The 24,759-nt window shown below is 47.5% G+C and overlaps 3 protein-coding genes across 10 annotated transcripts in view; all 3 read left to right on the top strand.

Annotated features, from left to right (window-relative positions):
• The first annotated feature begins 3,182 nt into the window (after positions 1-3,182).
• Positions 3,183-6,410, top strand: LOC108152146 (AFG3-like protein 2). The gene is given in 5 exon segments (XM_033386336.1): positions 3,183-3,501; positions 3,600-4,084; positions 4,194-4,589; positions 4,647-4,765; positions 4,768-6,410. Coding segments are annotated over 5 exon segments (2,457 nt in total). The 5' UTR covers positions 3,183-3,417; the 3' UTR covers positions 6,141-6,410.
• A 2,477-nt stretch (positions 6,411-8,887) lies between these two features.
• On the top strand, positions 8,888-12,071 carry LOC117186151 (AFG3-like protein 2). Of its 3 annotated transcripts, none has more exons than XM_033386335.1 (4): positions 8,888-9,169; positions 9,271-9,752; positions 9,862-10,257; positions 10,315-12,071. In XM_033386335.1, the coding sequence occupies exons 1-4, from the start codon at positions 9,086-9,088 to the stop codon at positions 11,807-11,809; spliced, it is 2,457 nt and encodes an 818-aa protein (XP_033242226.1). In that variant the 5' UTR covers positions 8,888-9,085; the 3' UTR covers positions 11,810-12,071. The 3 variants fall into 3 exon arrangements, with proteins under 3 accessions (XP_033242226.1, XP_033242225.1, XP_033242224.1); XM_033386334.1 differs by having other exon boundaries at positions 9,268-9,752; XM_033386333.1 differs by having other exon boundaries at positions 9,262-9,752.
• Positions 12,072-12,165: 94 nt separating this feature from the next.
• LOC108152147 (RNA-binding protein Musashi homolog Rbp6) overlaps positions 12,166-24,759 on the top strand; it is a 190,252-nt gene continuing 177,658 nt past the window's right edge. For 5 of the 6 annotated variants that reach the window (XM_017281258.2, XM_017281259.2, XM_017281262.2 and 2 more), the window contains exons 1-2: positions 12,166-12,878; positions 14,975-15,789. In XM_017281258.2, coding sequence (XP_017136747.1) covers positions 15,668-15,789 — 122 coding nt within the window. In that variant the 5' untranslated portion in view covers positions 12,166-12,878; positions 14,975-15,667. Of the gene's footprint in view, positions 12,879-14,974; positions 15,790-21,018; positions 21,063-24,759 lie in introns of those variants that run through there. The other variant, XM_017281261.2, reaches the window with a different exon arrangement.

Here is a 24,759-nt window from a genome sequence, read left to right as displayed (position 1 = left end):
TGTTTTAATTATTTATTTTTTTGTTGTATTTTTTATATATTATTATTATTTTTATTCAGATTATGATGAAAGTGATGTCAAAACGGAGTTTTAGTTACAAAAGCTGCAAGAAAGTAAGGGATTGGGCAAAGAATGGTGGAAACAATTAGCAAATACTTTTTTTTTTTTTTTGATGGGCAGTGAAATCTACACCGCAGCAGTCGGCTGCAGTTTTATTGATTTGGCTGCCGGAAAAATTGCACGCACACATACACGCGTGCACTCTCTCTCACTCACACACACACACACACACACACACACACACACACACACACAGCAGTGTACTGCAATTGTACACTATTTTTACACTTTTGTTGTGGTTTTTTGCGTAAATTTAGCAGCCGACTGTACATACAGCACCACATAAACCGACACACACACACATTCACGCAGTGCCAAGTTGGTAAAAAAGTTTTTTTTTCCACTTTTTCGGGCTGCAAATTTGGCACCCCTCAGCCACAGACCAGACACAATTGAAAGGAAAGAAAATTGTTTTTTAGGCGTTCAAACGTTGTTTTTTGGGCATTTTCTATGTTTCACTATCACAGCACAGCTTACGGCACATTTTCCACATAATTCCAGGCCGAATTTTAGTTAATTAATTGTCTTATTTGAAGAGAAAAAAATTTTCACCAGCAGCAATACGTACCACACGACAGCACAACAACAAAATATACCGCATGACCCACACAAATATACCGAAATATACCGTCAAATTTTAAAAATATACCGCAAATGTACCGATGCAAATCGTACTCCTCGATTTTGACTTTCGGTTGAATATACCTTAGTAAAATGGCTATATGTGCAAAATTTATTTTCAATTTTTCTTAAAAAGTAATAGATGCTTGTTGGGTTTGACTATGCAGTTCTTATCTCTTATTGTTGTGCCCAGTTATGACAAATTTTCGTCTTCTTTGAACTCCATTTGTGGTACCATTAGCTTAGATAAGAGATCAAGCTCGCGCTCTACGTAGAAAATAGATATATGTGCAATCATGTCTATTCATGTTTTGAGAGTCGCAGTGTTAGCATCTTTTCAGTAAAAGTGACAAGCTCATTGATTCTGTACGCTAGCACTCATTATTGCTTCAAAGCAATACAAAATTTAAAAAAAAATTGCATTTTAGTTAATAATGCCACATGGTAAATCATTTTCTGAGGAAGAACAGGGAAGGATCAAGAGAATGAAATTAGCCGGCATAAAAACTGGTCGAATAGCTTCGCTAATGTATCGACATCAAAATACTATTTCAAACATTTTCATAGATCCAGACGGTTACCGCATAAATCGTCGACTTGGCCCAGTATCAACCATAATAGAATTGACAAAACGGCACTTGGGGCAGTTTGCAACTGAAGACCTAATGAGCTGCAACAAAATCAAGGCAGAACTCGGGTTAACAATCCCCAGGCAACGTGTGAGCCAAATTTTGAGCGAAAATTTTAACCTGACATATCAAAAGAAAGTGGGCAAACTCCTCTAAACTAAACGTCATAATGATGCGCGCATGTCATTTTTGAAAAACACAAGTTCTGGGACCCCAAATTAGAAAATTTCATTTTAAGTGATGAAAAAAAAATGAGTTTACACGGTTCAGATGTCCATCATAAATATTGGAGAGACCCGCGTCATCCACGGGCAACTTGCTACAAGCCAAACCATGGTGATGGATCGCTAATGATATGGGCTGCCTTTAGTGCTAAAGGGAGGTCTCCAATATGTTTAATATCCGGCCGGATGAATGCTCAAGCATAGATAGAATTGATAGATAGTGAACCATTTTCATTTGCTGAGCATTTCCATGGTGATCAATAGACATTTCAGCAGGATAATGCGCCAATTCATGTTTCCCGGGCCTCAATGGACTATTTTGAGACCCACAATAAACCGTTGATTAAGTGGGCTTCAATGAGTCCGGACTTAAATCCAATTGAGGATCTGTGGGGAATCCTTGCAGCAAAAGTCTATGCCTGTACAAGGCAGAACGATACATTGAAGCAATTAAAACAAGCGATAGTTGCAAAATGGAACAGGATAGAAATAACAACACTAAAAAACTTTGCGAACCAATGCCCAGTAGGCTGCAAAAGCTTCAGGGGCATAAGTTTAACTCCATTAATTATTAAAAGAGTACATATTCCCATAAACTTGTTCCTTGGTAATTTTTTTCATACAAAATATTTTTTGCTGTTATACCCATTTTCTATGTGAAAAATGTACAATTTTTTTTTTTTGTTATTAAAAAAATTGATATTGAATTTCTTTATGCCTTTTTGTTTTGTACTTATTAACAGCTACCCAAATAAAAATATAAAATAAATCAAGAAAACACGTGTTGAAAAAAAACGTCATTCAAAGCAATGCACATATAGCCATTTTACTAAGGTAGCTAGCTTATTAGGACCTTATCCTTGAACACATAATATTATCGGACTGATGAATCACTTTTCAACGAAGATTTGTAATTTTAAGGACTTTGAATTTTTTGCAAATTGGCGGTAACTTTGAAAATACCTTACCTTCTTTAATACAGCTTTAAAATTAAATTTAATAGATTGATTGTATGCCTGATATATAGCATTATATACAGATATAGCGTAAATAAACTTCCAACTCAATTTTGACATCAAAACATGCAGAAAAGGATATAATATACCGTAAATGGTCACCCCGAGCACATACCTTACGCAGAACTTCAACAAGCACGAGCCGCCATGTTTGCCGACTTTATATTTTACGATAATATCAATGTACCGATTTATTTTGTTAGTGATAATATATATATGATAATATGGATATTTGTGGCATATTTCACAAACGAAACTGAGTTTGGAGCCATTTAACACTAAATGTCTGTTTTACATGATTTCTACACATCGATTGACAGTATTTATCGGTATTTTTGTCCGATAACTAGATGTTGAGTTTGATGATTACATACCTATATTTTGAAAATAGCAATCTTAGAAACTACGGTTTGAAATAAAAATTTTCGGCAAAAATTCTAAACATTCTCGTAAAGGTCTGACAGATATTCTCAATGGATGGACAGAAGTAATGAGTATGAACGTGCATCTCTACTTTTCTTTTAGTGTTGGGTAATGAAACACGTACTTACCGCGTTTCGCTGTGAGTACAAACTATAAGAAGAAATCGAAATTTCACAAGAGCGCACCTCTAGGCGTAATATTTTGTAGAATTATTTTATTCAACTAACGACAACCTGCTCTATGAGGCGACAACCTTTGTCAGGGTGACAACACTTAGTATTTTATACCAAATCGACGTAGTAGGTAGGCATCGGAGACGCAATTGCCTGGCGTAGGCAACGCAACAACAGTCATCCAGAATCGTTGAATAACCCCAAAGAAGTCATGGCGTTCCGGCTGCTAAGCACGGCCAAGGCAATGAACAGCCTGATGAGACGCAGCTACATGTCCGGCCCGCTGCCAAACAAAGTGAGTAACAGGATGACGGACTTTCCAAGGGGTGTCAGGCTTTTAATCGCTCCTTTTACGCCCGGCTCCCCATCCTTTTTCACCACCTTCTGGTCCAGCAGGTGCAGCGCGGAGCTGGTGTCGGTGTTGGTATGCTGCCGGGGCAACTTACGCCCCTAATACGCTACTTCGTGGAGCAGCTGCAGTTGTTCTGCAAGAAGCCGCCGAAGGGCTTTGAAAAGTTCTTTGAGACCGGCGGCAAGTCCACACAGCCAAAAGGTGCTGCCGGGGAAAAGAAGGCTCCGGGCAAGGACAGCCAACCCGCCACAGACAAACCAAAATCCACAGTATCGCAAACGTCCAAGTCGGCCGCCGCTTCAGAGTCTAAGTCAGACTGGAATTTCGGGATGTTTAGCAATAGTTCTCGCGGAGCCTCTGGAAAAGGGTCAAATCCCCCCGGCGGTCGTCCCATAAGCGAGGGCAGTGGCGGAGATCGCGAGCGATGGATTCTGCTGGGGGCCATCGGTGCCGTGGTGCTCGTCGGCTCGTTTGCCTTCTTCGAAATGGGCTACAAGGAGATCTCCTGGAAGGAGTTCGTAAACAGGTGCGAATGCGTTGCTCGTAAGGTCTACAGCGGCCCAACCTGTGGTGCCATAAAATTTATTATGTAATTTATCAATTTTTCTCTTGTATTTGCTGTTCCGCGCGCCCAGTTATCTGTCCAAGGGAATTGTGGAAAAACTGGAGGTGGTCAACAAGAAGTGGGTGCGCGTGCGCCTCCAGCAGAACAGTGGCCAGGGCAGCGGTGTGCTCTGGTTCAACATTGGCAGCGTGGACAGCTTCGAGCGGAACCTGGAGACGGCCCAGACAGAGCAGGGCACGGAGTCGATCAACTTTTTACCTGTCATCTATCGCAACGAAGTGGAGGCCTCCAGTCTGACGGGTCTGCTGCCCACGCTCCTCATAATCGGCTTCCTAGTCTACATGATGCGCAAATCCGCCGACATGATGGGCGGCGCACGGGGACGCAAGGGTGGCGGTCTTTTTGGCGGTGTCATGCAGTCCACAGCCAAGCTGATAAATCCCACAGAGATCGGTGTGCGCTTCAAGTGAGTCCTCCATCAAACTAATTTAGACAAGTCTCATCTCTGGTATTCTTTCCTTAGGGACGTTGCTGGCTGCGAGGAGGCCAAGATTGAGATTATGGAGTTTGTCAACTTCCTGAAGAATCCACAGCAGTACATCGACCTGGGTGCCAAGATACCAAAGGGAGCCATGCTCACGGGACCCCGGGCACGGGGAAAACGCTCCTGGCCAAGGCCACCGCCGGCGAGGCCAACGTTCCATTCATCACGGTGTCCGGCTCGGAGTTCCTCGAGATGTTTGTGGGCGTGGGTCCGTCTCGCGTGCGTGACATGTTCGCCATGGCCCGCAAGCATGCCCCCTGCATACTGTTCATCGATGAGATCGATGCTGTGGGGCGGAAGCGAGGCGGCAAGACTTTTGGCGGACATTCGGAGCAGGAAAACACACTGAATCAGCTGCTGGTGGAGATGGATGGCTTTAATACCACGACGAACGTGGTGGTGCTGGCTGCCACCAATCGCGTGGACATCCTGGACAAGGCATTGATGCGACCGGGTCGCTTCGATCGTCAGATCTATGTGCCGGCGCCCGACATCAAGGGCAGGGCGAGCATCTTCAAGGTCCATCTGGGCGGACTGAAGGCGGAGCTGGACAAGAACGATCTGGCCCGGAAGATGGCGGCCATGACTCCTGGCTTCACCGGCGCCGACATCGCCAACGTGTGCAACGAGGCCGCTCTGATTGCCGCCCGCGACTCCAAGGACTCGATTGTGCTCAAGCACTTTGAGCAGGCCATCGAGCGTGTGATTGCCGGCATGGAGAAGAAGACGAATGTGCTGGCGCCGGAGGAGAAGAAAACGGTGGCCCACCACGAGGCGGGACATGCTGTGGCCGGCTGGTTCCTGGAGCATGCGGATCCTCTTCTGAAGGTTTCTATCATCCCGCGAGGCAAGGGCCTGGGCTATGCCCAGTACCTGCCCAGCGACCACTACCTACTGTCCAAGGAGCAGCTGTTCGACCGCATGTGCATGACCATCGGTGGACGAGTGGCCGAGGAGCTCTTTTTCAACCGCATCACCACCGGTGCCCAGGACGATCTGAAGAAGATCACGGACATCGCCTACTCGCAGGTGGTGCGCTTCGGCATGAGCGACAAGATCGGGCAGGTAAGCTTCGATGTGGGCCAGGCCGGCGATCCCGTGTTCAGCAAGCCCTACTCCGAGGACACGGCGATGATGATCGACGGCGAGGTGCGGTCCATCATCCAGTGCGCTCACGAGGCCACCACCGAACTGCTGACCAAGCACAAGGAGGAGGTGCGTCGCGTGGCCGAGCGCCTGCTGCAGAACGAGGTGCTCAGCCGCGACGACATGATCGAGCTGCTCGGCCCGCGTCCGTTCAAGGAGAAGTCAACCTACGAAGAGTTTGTCGAGGGCACCGGCTCCTTCGAGGAGGACACCTCGCTGCCCGAGGGCCTCAAGAGTTGGAACAAGGAAAAGGAGATCACCCCGCCCACTGACACTTCCTCGTCGCCTTCGCCCCCGACCAAGCCAGTGCCTACCCAGACCAGCTAGACGCTTGTCCAGAAGGACCAGTCACAGATAGAGAATGTGCAACCCCGAAGGATGGAGGAGTAGAGCAGTGCGGTAACGAGGCCTGGAGTGTTCCGGACACAAGCGCACGCTCTTAAAAATTTTGTTTGCATATTTTTAAGGTAGAACGCCCCGATGGATGTGTCCCTGTTCGGGTGGTGATGAACGGGGCATAGATCTGTAAACTAAATTCCCCCGTAAGCTGGGGAACAATAAATTCAAAGCGCCTCTAAGTGTGGGAAAACGCTAGAATTTGAATAGAGCTTTCGGCAGTGAAAGCGCTCTCCCCCAAGGTATATTGAAGAAGGGTGGGAGGGTTTCGCTGTTGTGGAGGGAATATCTTGCTTCTCGGTGATTCTGAATTTGGAATGGAGTACACTCTCTTGGATAGCCTTACCTAAGCTGTGCTTATTTATACCCTGTGTAGCAGTTCGTTCACGGATCATTTCTATTGCTTTTCCCTTTTTGCTCAGTGTAAGCTTTCGAAGCTTTTTTTGCTCTTAATTTTGAGCTTTATTGTTTCTACATGCTTGGCTATGCTCTCCCGCTGTCTCTCTTTCTCTCTCTGACTGACTCTGGCCGCTTATCACTTATCAGCTGTTCCGATGCTGATGCGCTTTGTGCAGCCGGCACGGCACGGAACGGCACGTTAAATAGTGCAAGTTGCCGCAAAGCTTTGCTCAAATACAACTACAACTACCATCGCATCGACTGGCGGCCAGTGTGTGTTGGGGTCTCAGCTGCCGCTTGCCGCCTGCCGTGTCGTAGAGTCATTTTGTTGGTTGTCGCGTTCGTGTGCGCGCACAGAAAACAGCAGCAGCAGCCAGCAGCAGTCGCAGTCGCAGTCGCAATAATAGCCACAATATAGTATTCCACTGAAATCCCCCAGTTCCGAATCATCTGCCGCTGCAGTTGCAAGTGGAGTGCGCCGGCCATAACTCAGCCAATAATCATACAATATAATCATAAGCAACAGCAGTTGGCTGAATTGCATTTTGTTAAATCGACGATGGCTGTGTGGAATGCAATTTGACGATTATATAATGTAAAACAAAACAACAAAAAACAAGTTTTTTTTTTTGGGAAAATAATCTGAAAGAAAAAAGTGCGCGGACAAAAATCAAAGTTCTACCTGCCTTGGGATCCGCTCGCCGTATCCTTCTTCTTCGAATCTCCCTCTCCAGTTTTGTAGCATTTAGCATTTAGCCGGCCGGCAAAAGTCCATTTATTTTTTTAATATTTTTTTTTGATTTGATCGCTTAGAGCGAATTGAGTGGGTCGCAAGACCAGATACTGCCTACAATGTGGTACCAGCAGGCGCGAGGCAAGACTGGTTAAGTTTGCATTATTGTGTTCCTTTTACCAATGTGAGGTATTTTAATTTATCATTAGCTTATGAATATTCGACTGCTTACTTATGTTTTCAGATGTTTTAACGTCCGACTGACGGACACGTGCCAGTGCGAAAGTCCATTCTTAACGGAGATTGAAGTTCGAAATTCGAATTCCGTTGCTGAGATGCGTTTATTGCCGCCCCCTGGCGGTGATCGTTCTTGGGTTTTTTTCAATGCAATTTTTTTGTTTGATTTGTTGGGGTTTTTGTGCTTTTTTTTTGTTTTTTGCCAATTGTCGCAATTGTCGGGTCACGTGTTTGTTGCTGTTGCCAGTTAACTTCTGAACTCGTTGTAACGGTGCATGTTCTCAGATGGTTTGTATGTGTGAGTGCGTTGGAGTATGAGTGTCTGTTTGTGAAAGCTTGCATGCTGCGCGTTATTACGAGGTTGTTGTTGTTGCTGTCGCTGTCGCTGTTGTGGGAGTCAACAGCACATGCAATGTTCCTCCTCTTCGCACTCACTCTCTCTCTCTCTCTCTCTCTATCTCTGTTCTGCTCTATCAATTGTTTGTTGTTGTGGGTGTGCGAAAAGATCAAGGCGCGTATTAGCACACAGTAACATGCAAAAACAGAGAAAGAGTGACAGGGAGCGGGAGTAAGCGAGGGAGGGAGATTTCAGTTCAGAGCCATACAAATTCGATGTCGTTGATGGGAATTGAATAGCCGATGGGATGGCTGGTTGTTCAGATTCAGCCACAAATGGGTTCTATAACTAGATTGAAACTCCGCCCGGGAGTGTCGTTTTTTCACTTAAATTTGTTGTCTATTTCATGATATTTTAATTTCTGGCTGGAAATATTAGCACACAGAGATTCTAGAGGAAATAAGAGATTCAAAGATCTGCCTAATTTTGCGATCTACTTGTTTTCTCTTCCTTGGCCAAATGCAGAAATGGAGCGGCTTTTTAGCCCAGATGAACGTTGTGAAAACGAAATTATGGCATCGGATGATTCGCAATTTGGCAAATAAGGTAATACGTAATGCTATTTAAATGTAAATTACCCAGAAACCTCATTTTAGATTTGGATTGCGCGGATCACATAAATGCTGTTTTTATGTGACAACCCCATCCAAATTCATACGAAGGATTGGAAATTTAGACTCATCAGAACGATGTCAATAAAATTGTTGATGTCGAACATGTCGAATAAAGTAAAATTGTAAATAAATCATCAACGGAACCACATTTTTGAGTTCGGAGCCAATTGACAATATTGGTCTGCTGTTTCACGTTCGATAGATATTCCCGTGAATTATAATTGTAGTTATCGATTCCCAATGTCTATCGGTATTTTTGTGCGATAAATAAGAAATCGAAATTTCACAACAGCGCACCTCTAGGCGTAATATTTTGTATAATTATTTTATTCAACTAACGACAACCTGCTCTATGAGGCGACAACCTTTGTCAGGGTGACAACACTTAGTATTTTATACCAAATCGACGTAGTAGGTAGGCATCGGAGACGCAATTGCCTGGCGTAGGCAACGCAACAACAGTCATCCAGAATCGTTGAATAACCCCAAAGAAGTCATGGCGTTCCGGCTGCTAAGCACGGCCAAGGCAATGAACAGCCTGATGAGACGCAGCTACATGTCCGGCCCGCTGCCAAACAAAGTGAGTAACAGGATGACGGACTTTCCAAGGGGTGTCAGGCTTTTAATCGCTCCTTTTACGCCCGGCTCTCCATCCTTTTTCACCACCTTCTGGTCCAGCAGGTGCAGCGCGGAGCTGGTGTCGGTGTTGGTATGCTGCCGGGGCAACTTACGCCCCTTATACGCTACTTCGTGGAGCAGCTGCAGTTGTTCTGCAAGAAGCCGCCGAAGGGCTTTGAAAAGTTCTTTGAGACCGGCGGCAAGTCCACACAGCCAAAAGGTGCTGCCGGGGAAAAGAAGGCTCCGGGCAAGGACAGCCAACCCGCCACAGACAAACCAAAATCCACAGTATCGCAAACGTCCAAGTCGGCCGCCGCTTCAGAGTCTAAGTCAGACTGGAATTTCGGGATGTTTAGCAATAGCTCTCGCGGAGCCTCTGGAAAAGGGTCAAATCCCCCCGGCGGTCGTCCCATAAGCGAGGGCAGTGGCGGAGATCGCGAGCGATGGATTCTGCTGGGGGCCATCGGTGCCGTGGTGCTCGTCGGCTCGTTTGCCTTCTTCGAAATGGGCTACAAGGAGATCTCCTGGAAGGAGTTCGTAAACAGGTGCGAATGCGTTGCTCGTAAGGTCTACAGCGGCCCAACCTGTGGTGCCATAAAATTTATTATGTAATTTATCAATTTTTCTCTTGTATTTGCTGTTCCGCGCGCCCAGTTATCTGTCCAAGGGAATTGTGGAAAAACTGGAGGTGGTCAACAAGAAGTGGGTGCGCGTGCGCCTCCAGCAGAACAGTGGCCAGGGCAGCGGTGTGCTCTGGTTCAACATTGGCAGCGTGGACAGCTTCGAGCGGAACCTGGAGACGGCCCAGACAGAGCAGGGCACGGAGTCGATCAACTTTTTACCTGTCATCTATCGCAACGAAGTGGAGGCCTCCAGTCTGACGGGTCTGCTGCCCACGCTCCTCATAATCGGCTTCCTAGTCTACATGATGCGCAAATCCGCCGACATGATGGGCGGCGCACGGGGACGCAAGGGTGGCGGTCTTTTTGGCGGTGTCATGCAGTCCACAGCCAAGCTGATAAATCCCACAGAGATCGGTGTGCGCTTCAAGTGAGTCCTCCATCAAACTAATTTAGACAAGTCTCATCTCTGGTATTCTTTCCTTAGGGACGTTGCTGGCTGCGAGGAGGCCAAGATTGAGATTATGGAGTTTGTCAACTTCCTGAAGAATCCACAGCAGTACATCGACCTGGGTGCCAAGATACCAAAGGGAGCCATGCTCACGGGACCCCCGGGCACGGGGAAAACGCTCCTGGCCAAGGCCACCGCCGGCGAGGCCAACGTTCCATTCATCACGGTGTCCGGCTCGGAGTTCCTCGAGATGTTTGTGGGCGTGGGTCCGTCTCGCGTGCGTGACATGTTCGCCATGGCCCGCAAGCATGCCCCCTGCATACTGTTCATCGATGAGATCGATGCCGTGGGGCGGAAGCGAGGCGGCAAGACTTTCGGCGGACATTCGGAGCAGGAAAACACACTGAATCAGCTGCTGGTGGAGATGGATGGCTTTAATACCACGACGAACGTGGTGGTGCTGGCTGCCACCAATCGCGTGGACATCCTGGACAAGGCATTGATGCGACCGGGTCGCTTCGATCGTCAGATCTATGTGCCGGCGCCCGACATCAAGGGCAGGGCGAGCATCTTCAAGGTCCATCTGGGCGGACTGAAGGCGGAGCTGGACAAGAACGATCTGGCCCGGAAGATGGCGGCCATGACTCCTGGCTTCACCGGCGCCGACATCGCCAACGTGTGCAACGAGGCCGCTCTGATTGCCGCCCGCGACTCCAAGGACTCGATTGTGCTCAAGCACTTTGAGCAGGCCATCGAGCGTGTGATTGCCGGCATGGAGAAGAAGACGAATGTGCTGGCGCCGGAGGAGAAGAAAACGGTGGCCCACCACGAGGCGGGACATGCTGTGGCCGGCTGGTTCCTGGAGCATGCGGATCCTCTTCTGAAGGTTTCTATCATCCCGCGAGGCAAGGGCCTGGGCTATGCCCAGTACCTGCCCAGCGACCACTACCTACTGTCCAAGGAGCAGCTGTTCGACCGCATGTGCATGACCATCGGTGGACGAGTGGCCGAGGAGCTCTTTTTCAACCGCATCACCACCGGTGCCCAGGACGATCTGAAGAAGATCACGGACATCGCCTACTCGCAGGTGGTGCGCTTCGGCATGAGCGACAAGATCGGGCAGGTAAGCTTCGATGTGGGCCAGGCCGGCGATCCCGTGTTCAGCAAGCCCTACTCCGAGGACACGGCGATGATGATCGACGGCGAGGTGCGGTCCATCATCCAGTGCGCTCACGAGGCCACCACCGAACTGCTGACCAAGCACAAGGAGGAGGTGCGTCGCGTGGCCGAGCGCCTGCTGCAGAACGAGGTGCTCAGCCGCGACGACATGATCGAGCTGCTCGGCCCGCGTCCGTTCAAGGAGAAGTCAACCTACGAAGAGTTTGTCGAGGGCACCGGCTCCTTCGAGGAGGACACCTCGCTGCCCGAGGGCCTCAAGAGTTGGAACAAGGAAAAGGAGATCACCCCGCCCACTGACACTTCCTCGTCGCCTTCGCCCCCGACCAAGCCAGTGCCTACCCAGACCAGCTAGACGCTTGTCCAGAAGGACCAGTCACAGATAGAGAATGTGCAACCCCGAAGGATGGAGGAGTAGAGCAGTGCGGTAACGAGGCCTGGAGTGTTCCGGACACAAGCGCACGCTCTTAAAAATTTTGTTTGCATATTTTTAAGGTAGAACGCCCCGATGGATGTGTCCCTGTTCGGGTGGTGATGAACGGGGCATAGATCTGTAAACTAAATTCCCCCGTAAGCTGGGGAACAATAAATTCAAAGCGCCTCTAAGTGTGGGAAAACGCTAGAATTTGAATAGAGCTTTCGGCAGTGAAAGCGCTCTCCCCCAAGGTATATTGAAGAAGGGTGGGAGGGTTTCGCTGTTGTGGAGGGAATATCTTGCTTCTCGGTGATTCTGAATTTGGAATGGAGTACACTCTCTTGGATAGCCTTACCTAAGCTGTGCTTATTTATACCCTGTGTAGCAGTTCGTTCACGGATCATTTCTATTGCTTTTCCCTTTTTGCTCAGTGTAAGCTTTCGAAGCTTTTTTTGCTCTTAATTTTGAGCTTTATTGTTTCTACATGCTTGGCTATGCTCTCCCGCTGTCTCTCTTTCTCTCTCTGACTGACTCTGGCCGCTTATCACTTATCAGCTGTTCCGATGCTGATGCGCTTTGTGCAGCCGGCACGGCACGGAACGGCACGTTAAATAGTGCAAGTTGCCGCAAAGCTTTGCTCAAATACAACTACAACTACCATCGCATCGACTGGCGGCCAGTGTGTGTTGGGGTCTCAGCTGCCGCTTGCCGCCTGCCGTGTCGTAGAGTCATTTTGTTGGTTGTCGCGTTCGTGTGCGCGCACAGAAAACAGCAGCAGCAGCAGCAGCCAGCAGCAGTCGCAGTCGCAGTCGCAATAATAGCCACAATATAGTATTCCACTGAAATCCCCCAGTTCCGAATCATCTGCCGCTGCAGTTGCAAGTGGAGTGCGCCGGCCATAACTCAGCCAATAATCATACAATATAATCATAAGCAACAGCAGTTGGCTGAATTGCATTTTGTTAAATCGACGATGGCTGTGTGGAATGCAATTTGACGATTATATAATGTAAAACAAAACAACAAAAAACAAGTTTTTTTTTTTGGGAAAATAATCTGAAAGAAAAAAGTGCGCGGACAAAAATCAAAGTTCTACCTGCCTTGGGATCCGCTCGCCGTATCCTTCTTCTTCGAATCTCCCTCTCCAGTTTTGTAGCATTTAGCATTTAGCCGGCCGGCAAAAGTCCATTTATTTTTTTAATATTTTTTTTTGATTTGATCGCTTAGAGCGAATTGAGTGGGTCGCAAGACCAGATACTGCCTACAATGTGGTACCAGCAGGCGCGAGGCAAGACTGGTTAAGTTTGCATTATTGTGTTCCTTTTACCAATGTGAGGTATTTTAATTTATCATTAGCTTATGAATATTCGACTGCTTACTTATGTTTTCAGATGTTTTAACGTCCGACTGACGGACACGTGCCAGTGCGAAAGTCCATTCTTAACGGAGATTGAAGTTCGAAATTCGAATTCCGTTGCTGAGATGCGTTTATTGCCGCCCCCTGGCGGTGATCGTTCTTGGGTTTTTTTCAATGCAATTTTTGTGTTTGATTTGTTGGGGTTTTTGTGTTTTTTTTTTGTTTTTTGCCAATTGTCGCAATTGTCGGGTCACGTGTTTGTTGCTGTTGCCAGTTAACTTCTGAACTCGTTGTAACGGTGCATGTTCTCAGATGGTTTGTATGTGTGAGTGCGTTGGAGTATGAGTGTCTGTTTGTGAAAGCTTGCATGCTGCGCGTTATTACGAGGTTGTTGTTGTTGCTGTCGCTGTCGCTGTTGTGGGAGTCAACAGCACATGCAATGTTCCTCCTCTTCGCACTCACTCTCTCTCTCTCTCTCCCTCTCTATCTCTGTCCTGCTCTATCAATTGTTTGTTGTTGTGGGTGTGGGAAAAGATCAAGGCGCGTATTAGCACACAGCAACATGCAAAAACAGAGAAAGAGTGACAGGGAGCGGGAGAAAGCGAGGGAGGGAGATTGTCAGAAGAGAAGACAAAAGTTCAGAGCTATAAAAATTCGATGTCGTTGATGGCAATTGAATAGCCGATGGGATGGCTGGTTGTTCAGATTCAGGTGGCTTGCCGCCGTAGAAACACTGCAGATCCAGCTAACAACTGTTTTTAGGCGGATATTAGATAATTATGATAATCCCCAGGAAGGTGTCCTCCTCAGTTGATCGTGAGGGTAAATGTTTCCCATTGATTTCAGCTTACAAACGCTAAAGTTTCGAGAGGGCTGTCTACCGATGTTTCAGGACCTCCCTCTGAAGAAAATAAGGATTCTCTATTCGGGTAGATTGGGTTTATTTTTGGTAGAAGGAGAAATTCGGAGTAGGGCCTGTGTCTTCCATAGATATGTATTTCTATGGCTCTTAAGAATGAGAAGTGAAGGGAAGTAACCCCTTTTTCTACAGCTGTCAGCTGTTATGGATGTGAAGAGAAAGGCCTCTAGGGCGGAAGAGTGGGCAGAGCGATTTATGATTGCCATTTCTACAGGTCTCCAGAATGAGATGCCCTTCACAAGAATGAAATTTCAAACAGAGTTCAGTGGATTACTTTGGAAATCTACAGATCCTAAGAAGGTTCTAACCTTTATTGGTAGCTACGCTGGTTTCCCTTGGATTTCTCCTCTCTAGGTTCCATTTTTAGCCACAAATGGATTGTATAACTAGATTGAAACTCCGCCTGGGAGTGTCGTTCCTTCACTTAAATTTATTGGCCGGCTTTAGTTCGGCTATAAACAGAGTCTAATTTATTTCAAGCGGCAGATCTATTTCACTCTCTCGTGCAGTACCGCATCCAAATTGTCACTCAGCCGTCAATTCCGTGCACCTGGCACCTGCCACCCAGCCACCTGCACTCCCCCGTGTCTCTCTTGCACCCACACTCTTTGTGCAGGCCCCTGCCCCTGCCTCTGCCCCAACCTAAACGTTGCAGCTCTTTTTTTTTTTGCATTTTTTGTTGTTGTGAATCGAAACGTCAAAGAGAGGAGGCGGAAGAGAGGTGCCTCACGAAAGTTTCAATGTCCAAAAGTTTAAAATTACAATTTAATTAAATTTCACACGCCCCCAAGCCCCAAAACCGCAACCAAAAACAAATTTTTTTTTGCAGTGATACGATGTTGCCTTAAAACCAATAAGAATCCAACAACAAAACCAACAAAAGTTAACGCAACGTTTCTAAAACAATAATAACAATAATCCCATAAGCACAAAAAAAAACTCAAAAAAAAAAAACAAATTTGTTAAAAAAAAATTCTAACCAAAAGTGGCCTGCAAAACGAGGAGGAAGAAGCAACAAAAGAAGCAACCAAGAAATGTGATTCCCAGTGTGAAATGTAACCAAAGACGTGAACAATTCTGTTTGATTATTAGCCAAAGGAAAGCAACGGCCAAAAGCAAACCTAAAACCAAACAAAGTCAAGCCAAAAGCAGAAGCAGAAGCAAAATCAGAAGCAAAGGAAGTGGCAAAATCCAGTAGCCAAATGGAAATCAAGGAATCCTCAAGCAAATCAAACAGCAGATTAGCAGCAGCAGCCACTAGCGTGGCCAATGATTAAGGGCCGGGACTGTTAGCCGTTCCGTAGTAATCGTAGCAGCATCCCCCCGTCCACCCACACGCCACTCGCCACTCGCCACACGCCACACGCCACGCCGCCTTCACCGCGCTCAATGCCCGGACAGCAGACGTTAGCGCAACAATTATAGAGTAGCAACAGACCAGCAGCAGCCGCAGCAGCAGCAGGCAGCAGCAGACAACATTCATCCCGAAGACACATCCCCAGCCACACCGCCCCACATCATCATGGACATCAAGATTGAGCAGCAGCAGCAGCAACAACAACAACAACAACAGCAGCAGCAGCAGCAGCAACAGCAAGTGGAGCTGGGTCCCTGCTCGCCGTCGGAGGTGCCCAATGATCCTGGGTAAGTGTTTTGTCTTTTTTTTTCCGCCCCCCCCCCTCTCCAGCCCGTCTCTTGTGCTATGCCCTTTAAGAGGGTCCTACAGTGTATTCCTTGGACCCTGGCATAGGCAGAATATCATCGTAAACAGAGCTACGTTTGTCAAGTTCTTAGACCCTAGGTGCTTTATGGATCTATGTACATATCCCTATGATCCCTTAGATGTCAATCTCTTCTTTCAATGGTTGTTTTTTTGGCTATAGATCTCTCTTCCTTTTTGTTGTATCTTTTTGGCAATATTACCCAAGTTCTCCAAGACACTTGGGAGCATATTTTAAGGGATGCTATGATCTGAAACTGTACTAATTTTGGGGGCTAATAGCTCCAGAACTCTCCCAAATTAGCCCCCAATCGAGCGGCTGATTTTCAAAGAATTTCTACAATATGCAGCTTAATTTATTGCAGTTCTTAGACATAGACTTAACCATGTACTCACGAGTATATACAAAGCTTGAGTTCTTTCCACGTTAGCCCTGAAAAAGCATTTCAAAAGATGACGAAATCACAAAGTGATTGAAAGTCATGCCCAATGGAGGGGCTGTCATTGGAGGAGGAAAATTCCATCACAACAACCCAAGATCGCAGAGTATCTCTCAAAGAGAGTATCTGGATCTTCACTTCACCGAAATCTCTATCTCGTTCCGTTCTTGAATGTTTTTGCTGTGTGTCTGAGGTCGTGGCTGTGGCATTAATTGTTTTAGTTTTAAGTTTGTCATTATTGAAGAGCGGGAAATGGCCGGGGAAATGGGGAAATGGAGGGCTGCGATTGGGGAGGGAGAAGTGTGAAAGCAGTTAGAGCTGTTGACAGAAACTTTTTCTATGTCAACTACGGGGTCCAGCCCAGTCCGTGTCCAGTCCAGTCCGGGTACCGTCCAGGCCGGAACCAGGACGAGAACAGGGGAGTGCAAAGTCTGCGAAACTAATTAGAAAACAATTTGCCAAGGACATCAAAATTCAATTAAAGCCATTGAGAGCTTAGTGCTTTAGTGCATTGCAGTTACTGCTGGTCTCGGCTCTCGTCCTGACTTTGGTCGTCCTTCTTCTGGTTACAGTTTATCATCGGTCCAGTCTCTGCCACTCAGCCACTCAGCCACTCTGCGACTCTGCCACTTAGCCACTCAGGCACTTCCTGTGCCGCATCATAGTCTGTCCCGAAAATGGGTTAAGTTGTGATTGCGGCGGTGTCATATGCAGCAGATTAATTGCAAGCTGCATTGCTGATAATTTGCATCAGGTTTCGGGCGGGGTGCATGCAACGGCTGTGGAAAGTCATACGGCATCGGACAAACAAATGAGTGATCACATGATTGGCAGTCGAGTGGCATTGCTGGCGCTGCTGGCACTGATTGAAAGGTAATGATGATGTGGGGCGCGCACACACACACACACACACACACACACACGCACCCAAACACAAACACAAACAAACAGCCTTTTGACGCAGTCCATGAAGTGAACAAATTATGAAAGGAGGAATGCCACAATCGATGTGGCATTAGTATTCATGTGTGGCAAATGGGACCACAGCTGAAAGGAAAGATGGGTATGGAAATGGGTCTCCCACTGAATGAATATGAATGGGGGAGGGGGAAAGGAGTGCAATTGGAGTAAGGACTGGGAGGATTAGAAGTTTTTGAATAGGCAATGGAAAGTGATCTATGGGAAATGGTGCTTCAAAATGCATTGTTTATCACAGAAAAATCTCGCAAAAGATGATAGCTAGCATATCGATAGGAAACTCCTAAAACCTATGAGAGGGGGCTCAAAGATCATGGATCTCAATTATCCGACTTCCCAGAAGAAAACCCCCTAGAAAAAATCACGTAATCATAGCGCTTGCCAAACTTTTTGCAACTTCAAACAAAGTTAATCTTAAATATGAGACACTAATGGAGCTCTCTATAACCATCTCCCGTGTCAACATGAATCAGAGAAACTCTCCATCATATCGGGCGGGAGCCCAGAGATTATCTCCATCTGCAGAGCAGGGCAGGGCAGAGATCTCCATGGAAGAGCAAGGGGCGGGATATGAGGAGCAGTTATGGCCATATGGCCTCGGACAGCCGTCGCAATCCATTGAACACGCAATCCCCATAAATTATGCAGTTCATGCATATACATGCGATACATATAGATGTATGTACATATATCCCCTCCCTGTATATATATCTATTATCGAAATGCTGCAAATTTCAGCACTCCACAAAGAGTGTGTGGCACATGGGAGGGTTGGTGAGGGGTGGGGAGGGGAGGGGAGGGGAGGGCTGTAGGCATGTTTGATGCAGCAGCTCTTCTTGTCTATTTGCATTAGTTTTTGGCCAACTTGCAGCAGCAGCCACAAAAATAGGCTGGGGCATGTTGCATCTTCAAGTGGCAGGCAGGGCAGCGGGCCTTAGACTACCGGATAAAAGAAATGGATCACCTGCTGCTTGCGACCGATGCTGCCGCTGCCACTGCCACTGCCGCTGCTGCTCCGCTGATGTTGGCAGGTGCCACACTGGCAACAGTTGCAACTGTTTGCAACAACTGCGGGCGGGAGTCGGGTAAAAGTTTGTGTGGCGTTGCACGAATGGGAAATGCAGCACCTAGTAGCGCGAATGTTGAATGCATAAATCTTGAATTAATGTAAAATACCTTTTGATGACGCTCCCCCCAGATACAGATACGGCTACAGATACAGATACAAATGCATCCGCATCTTTGTGTCTTTTTTGTATCTTTCACTCTCTCTCGCTCTCTCTTTCTCCCTATCCTCCAATCTGTATCTCTATTTCGGTTGTGCAACTTCGGGGGAATATCATGCGAATACAATTCCATTCACAGTTTCGTTCACTGGCGGTCGGTCGGTCGGTCGGTCGGTGGCTCTCCTCTCGGCGATCGCCATGGCTCAGTAAATTTGAACGGTCTCCCGGTCTCGGTCCCGCCTTCCTGCTCATCCATCTCCCACTCATCCACTCATCCACTCTCGGACTCTCTTTCTTGTGGCAACTTTATAAATCTTTTGAAAGGGCCTCCAATCCCAAAGTCCATGGAAACGGCATTTGCGGTGGGGAAAAACAGGAGGCGACGGCAGATCTTTTGCCTCCGAAAATTTCTAGAGGACAAGGGGGAGAGATCTTTGGCCTCCGAGAGGCAGGAGAAAGGCTGAGGCGATCGGTGGCTGATGAGATCTTCTTCTGGCGCAAAATGGCAAAGTAAATAAACACAAAGGCGCAAGAAAATGCAAATAAAAAGTAAAACACATGCAACAAAACTTTGAAATAGCTAAATAAATGCCCAGCTATTAATATAATTCACTTTGCCAATGTATTTTTAGTGGCAAATGAAAAGCAGCAAAAGCAAACAAATGAGTGGAGAATTGAGACGGGCATTGGCGGCGAGGCTGATCGATTACCAGGATACCCTTTAGAATGGAGAAGGGGGATCGTTCTGGGTAGGGATTGTTCCCCTGCACACTCGTCTCGCTTGCTTGTGCCCACCCCCGGCTCACTCGCTTGACTCGCTGGCGCAGATATGAGTAACGATTTGATATGTTTACCTGTATTTGGCTTTTGGGGTAAATTTAGTTTGGAAAATTCAAACCTAAGGAGAATTCATAGCTTTCTTGGGATAGAAAGTGATGAGTATTGGTTGTATACTGTCCATAAATTCATGTTCAAAAGGAGAGCAGGGTTTATTTTCCTTAACATTTCTTAATTGCTTGTTAGATGAAGCCAAAAAACAGCCACGAATTACACTCGATACCTGAAAGCCTTGAGGACAAATTATGTACTCTGCATGCAGGAGGGTCTCTGTGTATAAAGGTCCTCCAAAACGTGCTTATCAGATATCCAAAGGAATCTTCGCACCGATTTATCACCAAAACTCTTGAGCAATCATCAAATATTATAGATTGCGCCAACAGGCTTTGAATCAACAAGTATTTGGGTTATTTTTGGGGCGTCCCTATCCCCCCCCAGTGGCTTAGCTAGCTAATCCATCCCCTGCTACCCTCTGCGAATGAGCTACGACAGCGGCAGCAGCAGCGGGAACATGGCTACGTACGACAACGGCATCCGCATTGGTATTCGGGTTCGACAATTATCCATTAGAACTGACACGCGGCACCCAAAAACAGAGAAAAACCAAAGCAATGCAAAAACAAAAACAAAACAGTACACGCTCTCGTCCAGCGCTCCCTTTCGAAAAATTGGGCCTAGGAATCGACAGAAGCACCAGCAAACAGCAACAGCAATAGAAACAACAACAGCGAGAACCACGATGGAGGGAATGCAATGAGCGACTGGTGCAGCAACCGTTAGAGAGGTTGTTGTCATTCGCGGAAGGGTAGGGGTGGGGGATGGGGAAGGGACGGTTTGGCGTGGCAATGCAATTGCACTCGCTGCTCTTTTCATAATTGTCGTTTTGTTTCTTGTCTCCGTCTCTGTCCCTCTCTCTCTCGCTCTCACTCTGCTTGTAATTGCGGCTTTGTTACGTTTCGTAAATTGATTCATTGTACTATGTTCTACGCGGACTACGGAGGAGCACGGAGCCACGGAAAACGGAGAGTGACCGGACCCCATCACCATCCCCATCGCCATTTACCCAACCCAATCGTCTGTCACATCCACAATGTACTTCTCCTGTTTGTCCGATATAATTGCTTTCAAATGATTTTGTGTCGCTGTGTGCGGCGCAGTTCCATATTGCCCCAAACTGTTGTTTGCTTGTCATTGTCGTAGTCCCCGTATCGTATCCCTTGTCCGTGTCCCCGCAGCACAGTCCCTGATGTGTCCCCGTCCCCGTGCATTCGTGTTTGTGCTGTTTGTCCGGCCAATAAGCTTTCATTTGGTATGCATAATGAGACCTGGGGCAATTTGACTCTAGGGCAGGCAGCCAGCCATTAGCGTAAAGTGCCAGCCCGGCCAGTCCGGCCAGCTTTGCTGCAGATTTCGTTTTATAACTAACAATAAAACAGAAAAAGAAACAAAAACAAAAACAATAACAGACGAAACAGATGCTGGACACTGCCAACACTGGAGCGATCAATCGATGGCTGTTCAGCAGCACTCGATAGCGCGATAGCGATCATCGGTCCACTCGGTCAGCCGGTCAGCCGGTCATCGATATATTGTTTTTTGTGCGTGTTCGTGTGCGTGGTGCGTCTCGTTTTCGGTCGTTTTAAAGTGCTTTAAAATGTGTTAACAAATTGCAAAATATTGCCCCTTTATGGGATTGCAATGTTTGTTAGCTGGCGGGTGAGTTTTAATAGGTTTATTTTGTGTATAAATGTGTACATTCATGATTTTTGTTGAGACAAAATCTGCTGCCCGCAGTCAGCAAATAACGGAACTTCGTAATGGCAGAGAAGGAGAGCATGTGTGTGGTTGTAGTGTAGGTGGTGGTGGGTAGGAGAGAGAAGATCCACTTAAACCGCAAAAATAGCAAAAACTTTTGTGTGCAATCCCACAATTGACATTATCAAAATTCAATTTACAATCTCCTTACCCGTCTGACACGCCATTTGGGGAAATCTAAAACTTTTCATTTGCCTTAGTTGCACTTTTAAGTAAACAGTTCGATTAAAATGGAGTTACTTGACATGAGATGGGAGGGAGACGGCGGGAGAGGCAGCAGCTGTAGTCTCGAGCACAATACTTAGCCTAAAAAGTACATTTCTCTCTGTGCGATTTTCTTTTGAAATCAATGCAAGGCTAAGGAAAGTTTTCCCTGCTGCCTTTCCTGCTGCTAAATGCAGTCATAACTTTTGGCAGCAAAATAAAAAGTAAACTCTCTTCCTGGTTAGGAAGTATAAGCCGCCGCCATTAGAAAATGACGTCGAATGGGATTTGGGTGGAACAGAACAGAACCGAAACAGAAACAGGAACAAGAACAAGAGAGGGAGAAGGAGAGGAACAGTTATAGGTGTAGGCAAACATTATATTGGTCGCCTGGCTGCCGCCGCTGTCTACCGGCTCCGTTTCCTCCTCCCGCGCAAAAGTGGGGCGTATGTTATGCAATAAACGATAAAAAAAGAAAGAAGAAAACTGCAAGAAATAGAGAAATGGAAACGAAGAACTAAGTGGAAAAGAGGAAAGCAGCGCAAAAGTTTTGCTATCTGTATCGCAGTCGGCACAATGCATCCTTTGAACCGCAAAGTGCAGCGGGTTATATGACCCCCCAATGCACCCTCTATTCCCCACCCCCACCCCGCCAAAAAGCCGCGGTGCGCCCCCACTTTTCCCCCCACCCCCCCACCCCTTCCTTCACTATTCATTATAAATTGCATGTACTGGTAATTGTGTTTGTGTTTGCAGCGATGTCGGCAGTAGAGCGGCAGTAGAATTGCTTTAAATGAGCCGAAGCGTATCCCAATTTAGGCTGTGCCTCTGCCCCAGTGAACCCCTGGCCACCCCCCTCACCGTTCCCGCCCTACAGCCCATAGAGATGCTGATGACGTTGCCTCCAGACGCAGTCGCCGGTCGCTGGGTCCGCCGCCTTGGTCGGACCCCTTTTTGCTCTCTCCCGCTCTCCCGCTCTCTCTCACTCTATGGGCCTCTCTCCTCTGCTCTTCTCCTTCATATTTAGCTTTCCGCACGATTAAATCGATGCAACTGTAAAGTTCTTTTTCTATTACGCTTTTTCGTGCACATTCGCATTACGCACACTATCAAGCACACACACACACATACAGGCACACACACCCACCCACAGGCAGGCCACAAGCACACGTCGCGTCCCGGCCTACACAGTGGGTTACAAAATGCAAAGTTTTCGCACAGAGATCTGCGTGGCATTTTCCAGTTGAATAACTCGCGCTGTAAACATTGACTAAATAAATATGTAAATAATTTGAATATTTCATTAATATTTGTATGCGAATATTTAATTTTGGAAAACGTGAACAGTAGTTTATTATCCGCTCCACCTACTGTGACCCCTCCAGAGTTGGTTTTTGTTATTGTTTCAAAACTCATCACCCACTGTACCATCGTATCTCTCCCTCCCTCTCTCTCTTTCTCAGTGTGGGTACGCTGCTGCTTTATAAAAGATTTGCTGCTTCTGCCGCTGCCGCCGCCTGGCCAACATTTAGCCGCCGTTGCCGGTGCCTGGCTTTGTCTGACGCTCGCTTACCGCTCACTCTCTAGGCTCTCCGCTCTCCACTCTCCGCTCAGTCTCACTTTTGCACTCCCTCTCCCTGACCATCGGTTCATATTTCTGCTCTGTTTTGCGTGTTTTCTCTTACCCCAGCCCACCGTCCTCTTATGTACACCCACTATGGGATTGTCGTTCGTCCCCGCTCCCTCGCTTAGTGTCGCTTTCACACACTCAGCCTCTGCCGGCGGTGGCCTGGCGCTGAGCGGCGTTGGGCTGCGCTGCCTTCGAATGTCTCAGACAATTGTCGGCAGCAGCATATTTATGCTTTGGCCTAGCGTTCGCCTCGCCCCGCCTCTCCTCTCCTGCAACTCTCTACAACTCTCCAGCTCCCATAACTGTCTCTATCTCTCTAGCAGGCCACACACACAGACACACAGCCACATTTGTACCTCTGCAGCCCCCTTGTCTAGCCTTGTCTGTGCTCTCGATGCGTTTTAGTTTTGTGTCCAACGATTTCCGCTATCCTCTCTACATTCTCGTCCCTCCCTCCCTCCCCCCCCCATCCTGCCTGCTCTGCACTACATTCTCTTAGTGAAAAGGTTGTAACCACGAAGCAATTGCAGTGGTTCTTCATCCATTCTCCTTCCTCTGCCATCGCCTCCCCCTCCACCCCTTCCTCTGCACCCCATGTTGCTTGGTCTTTCTTGTTCTCGTTTTTTGTTTTTGTTGTTGCCGGTGCATTTTGATGATGTTGTTGATAGCCGCACATGATAGTCATCAGGATTAGTCGGGCAGGGGGGGGGGGGCGGGTGGGTGGCACACCCTGGCAGAGGGTATAATGGGTTTCTGCCCCAAAAGGAATACCTTCGAGGTCTCGTGCCTGCTAGGGTATCAAAGCTTCGACCCTCGGAAGCCACCCTCTGCTCACATTCTGTCACTGGTCCTGCTCCTCCTCCTCCTCCTCCTGCTCCTGCTCCTCCTCCTGCTGCTGCTGCGTCGCTTTGGGCCTGGCGGGAGTCAAATTGTCCAGAGGATTTTGTGGGGACGAGGCAATGAAAATAATGAAATAAAATGTGCATTGGATTTTACTCGATGTTTGGCTTTCAGCAGCACGGAAAAATCGCTTTATAATTTTGTTGGTGTGTGAGGAGTCACGATACGGGACTTAAATCTGTTTCCCCAACACACCTTTTGGGGGCCAGAGCTTGGCAGAGAGGGGGTTCGGGTTCCAGGGACTTCCTTTCCCCACCTTAAAGGCATGCCTTAAAGTTATTTAATGTTTTATACATTCTAATGCCGCCTGCCACACATTGTTGCATAATGCGGACTCTGTCCGCTTTCAAAAGCCACAACTCGGCGCCTTTTGGATGGCCTCTCCCTCTCTGCTGGTGGTGCTCCACGAGTGTCTGTCTGTTCCCCCCCCCCACCCCCGTCCTGGTGCTGCTCCCCTTTGTTGGCCTCTCGACATAGTACTCCTCCGTCGCCTCCTGCACCTTGTCCCGCTCTGGTCGCCGCTCACATAATTTGTCATGTGAAAAATTACTAAAGTTACAAGATCTGCACTTTTATTTCCATGTAAGCGGCATGGCATCCACGTCCACGTTCACGTCCACGCAGTGGAGATGCAGCGGCGGCAAGAGGCAGCGCGTGTGGCAGCAGCATGCGTGTGTGGCATGGTGGGGGGGGTGGAGCGTGGAGGTGCTGCCCCTCTGGCTGTTTTGCTATTTTTCTTTTCTTTTCGTTTTTTTTTTTTTTTTCGTTACTATTTTGCACATTTTTTCTATTCAACAATGAAGCCACAATAGAAAACGTCAACTAGTGCAGCGCGAGGGAGATAGCGATAGAGAGGGAGAGGAG

The sequence above is a fragment of the Drosophila miranda genome, chromosome XR, assembly GCF_003369915.1.
Source record: "Drosophila miranda strain MSH22 chromosome XR, D.miranda_PacBio2.1, whole genome shotgun sequence".
Classification (NCBI taxonomy): domain Eukaryota; kingdom Metazoa; phylum Arthropoda; class Insecta; order Diptera; family Drosophilidae; genus Drosophila; species Drosophila miranda.
Note: the sequence above shows the minus strand (reverse complement) of the source record. Positions and strands in the feature narration are given on the sequence as shown.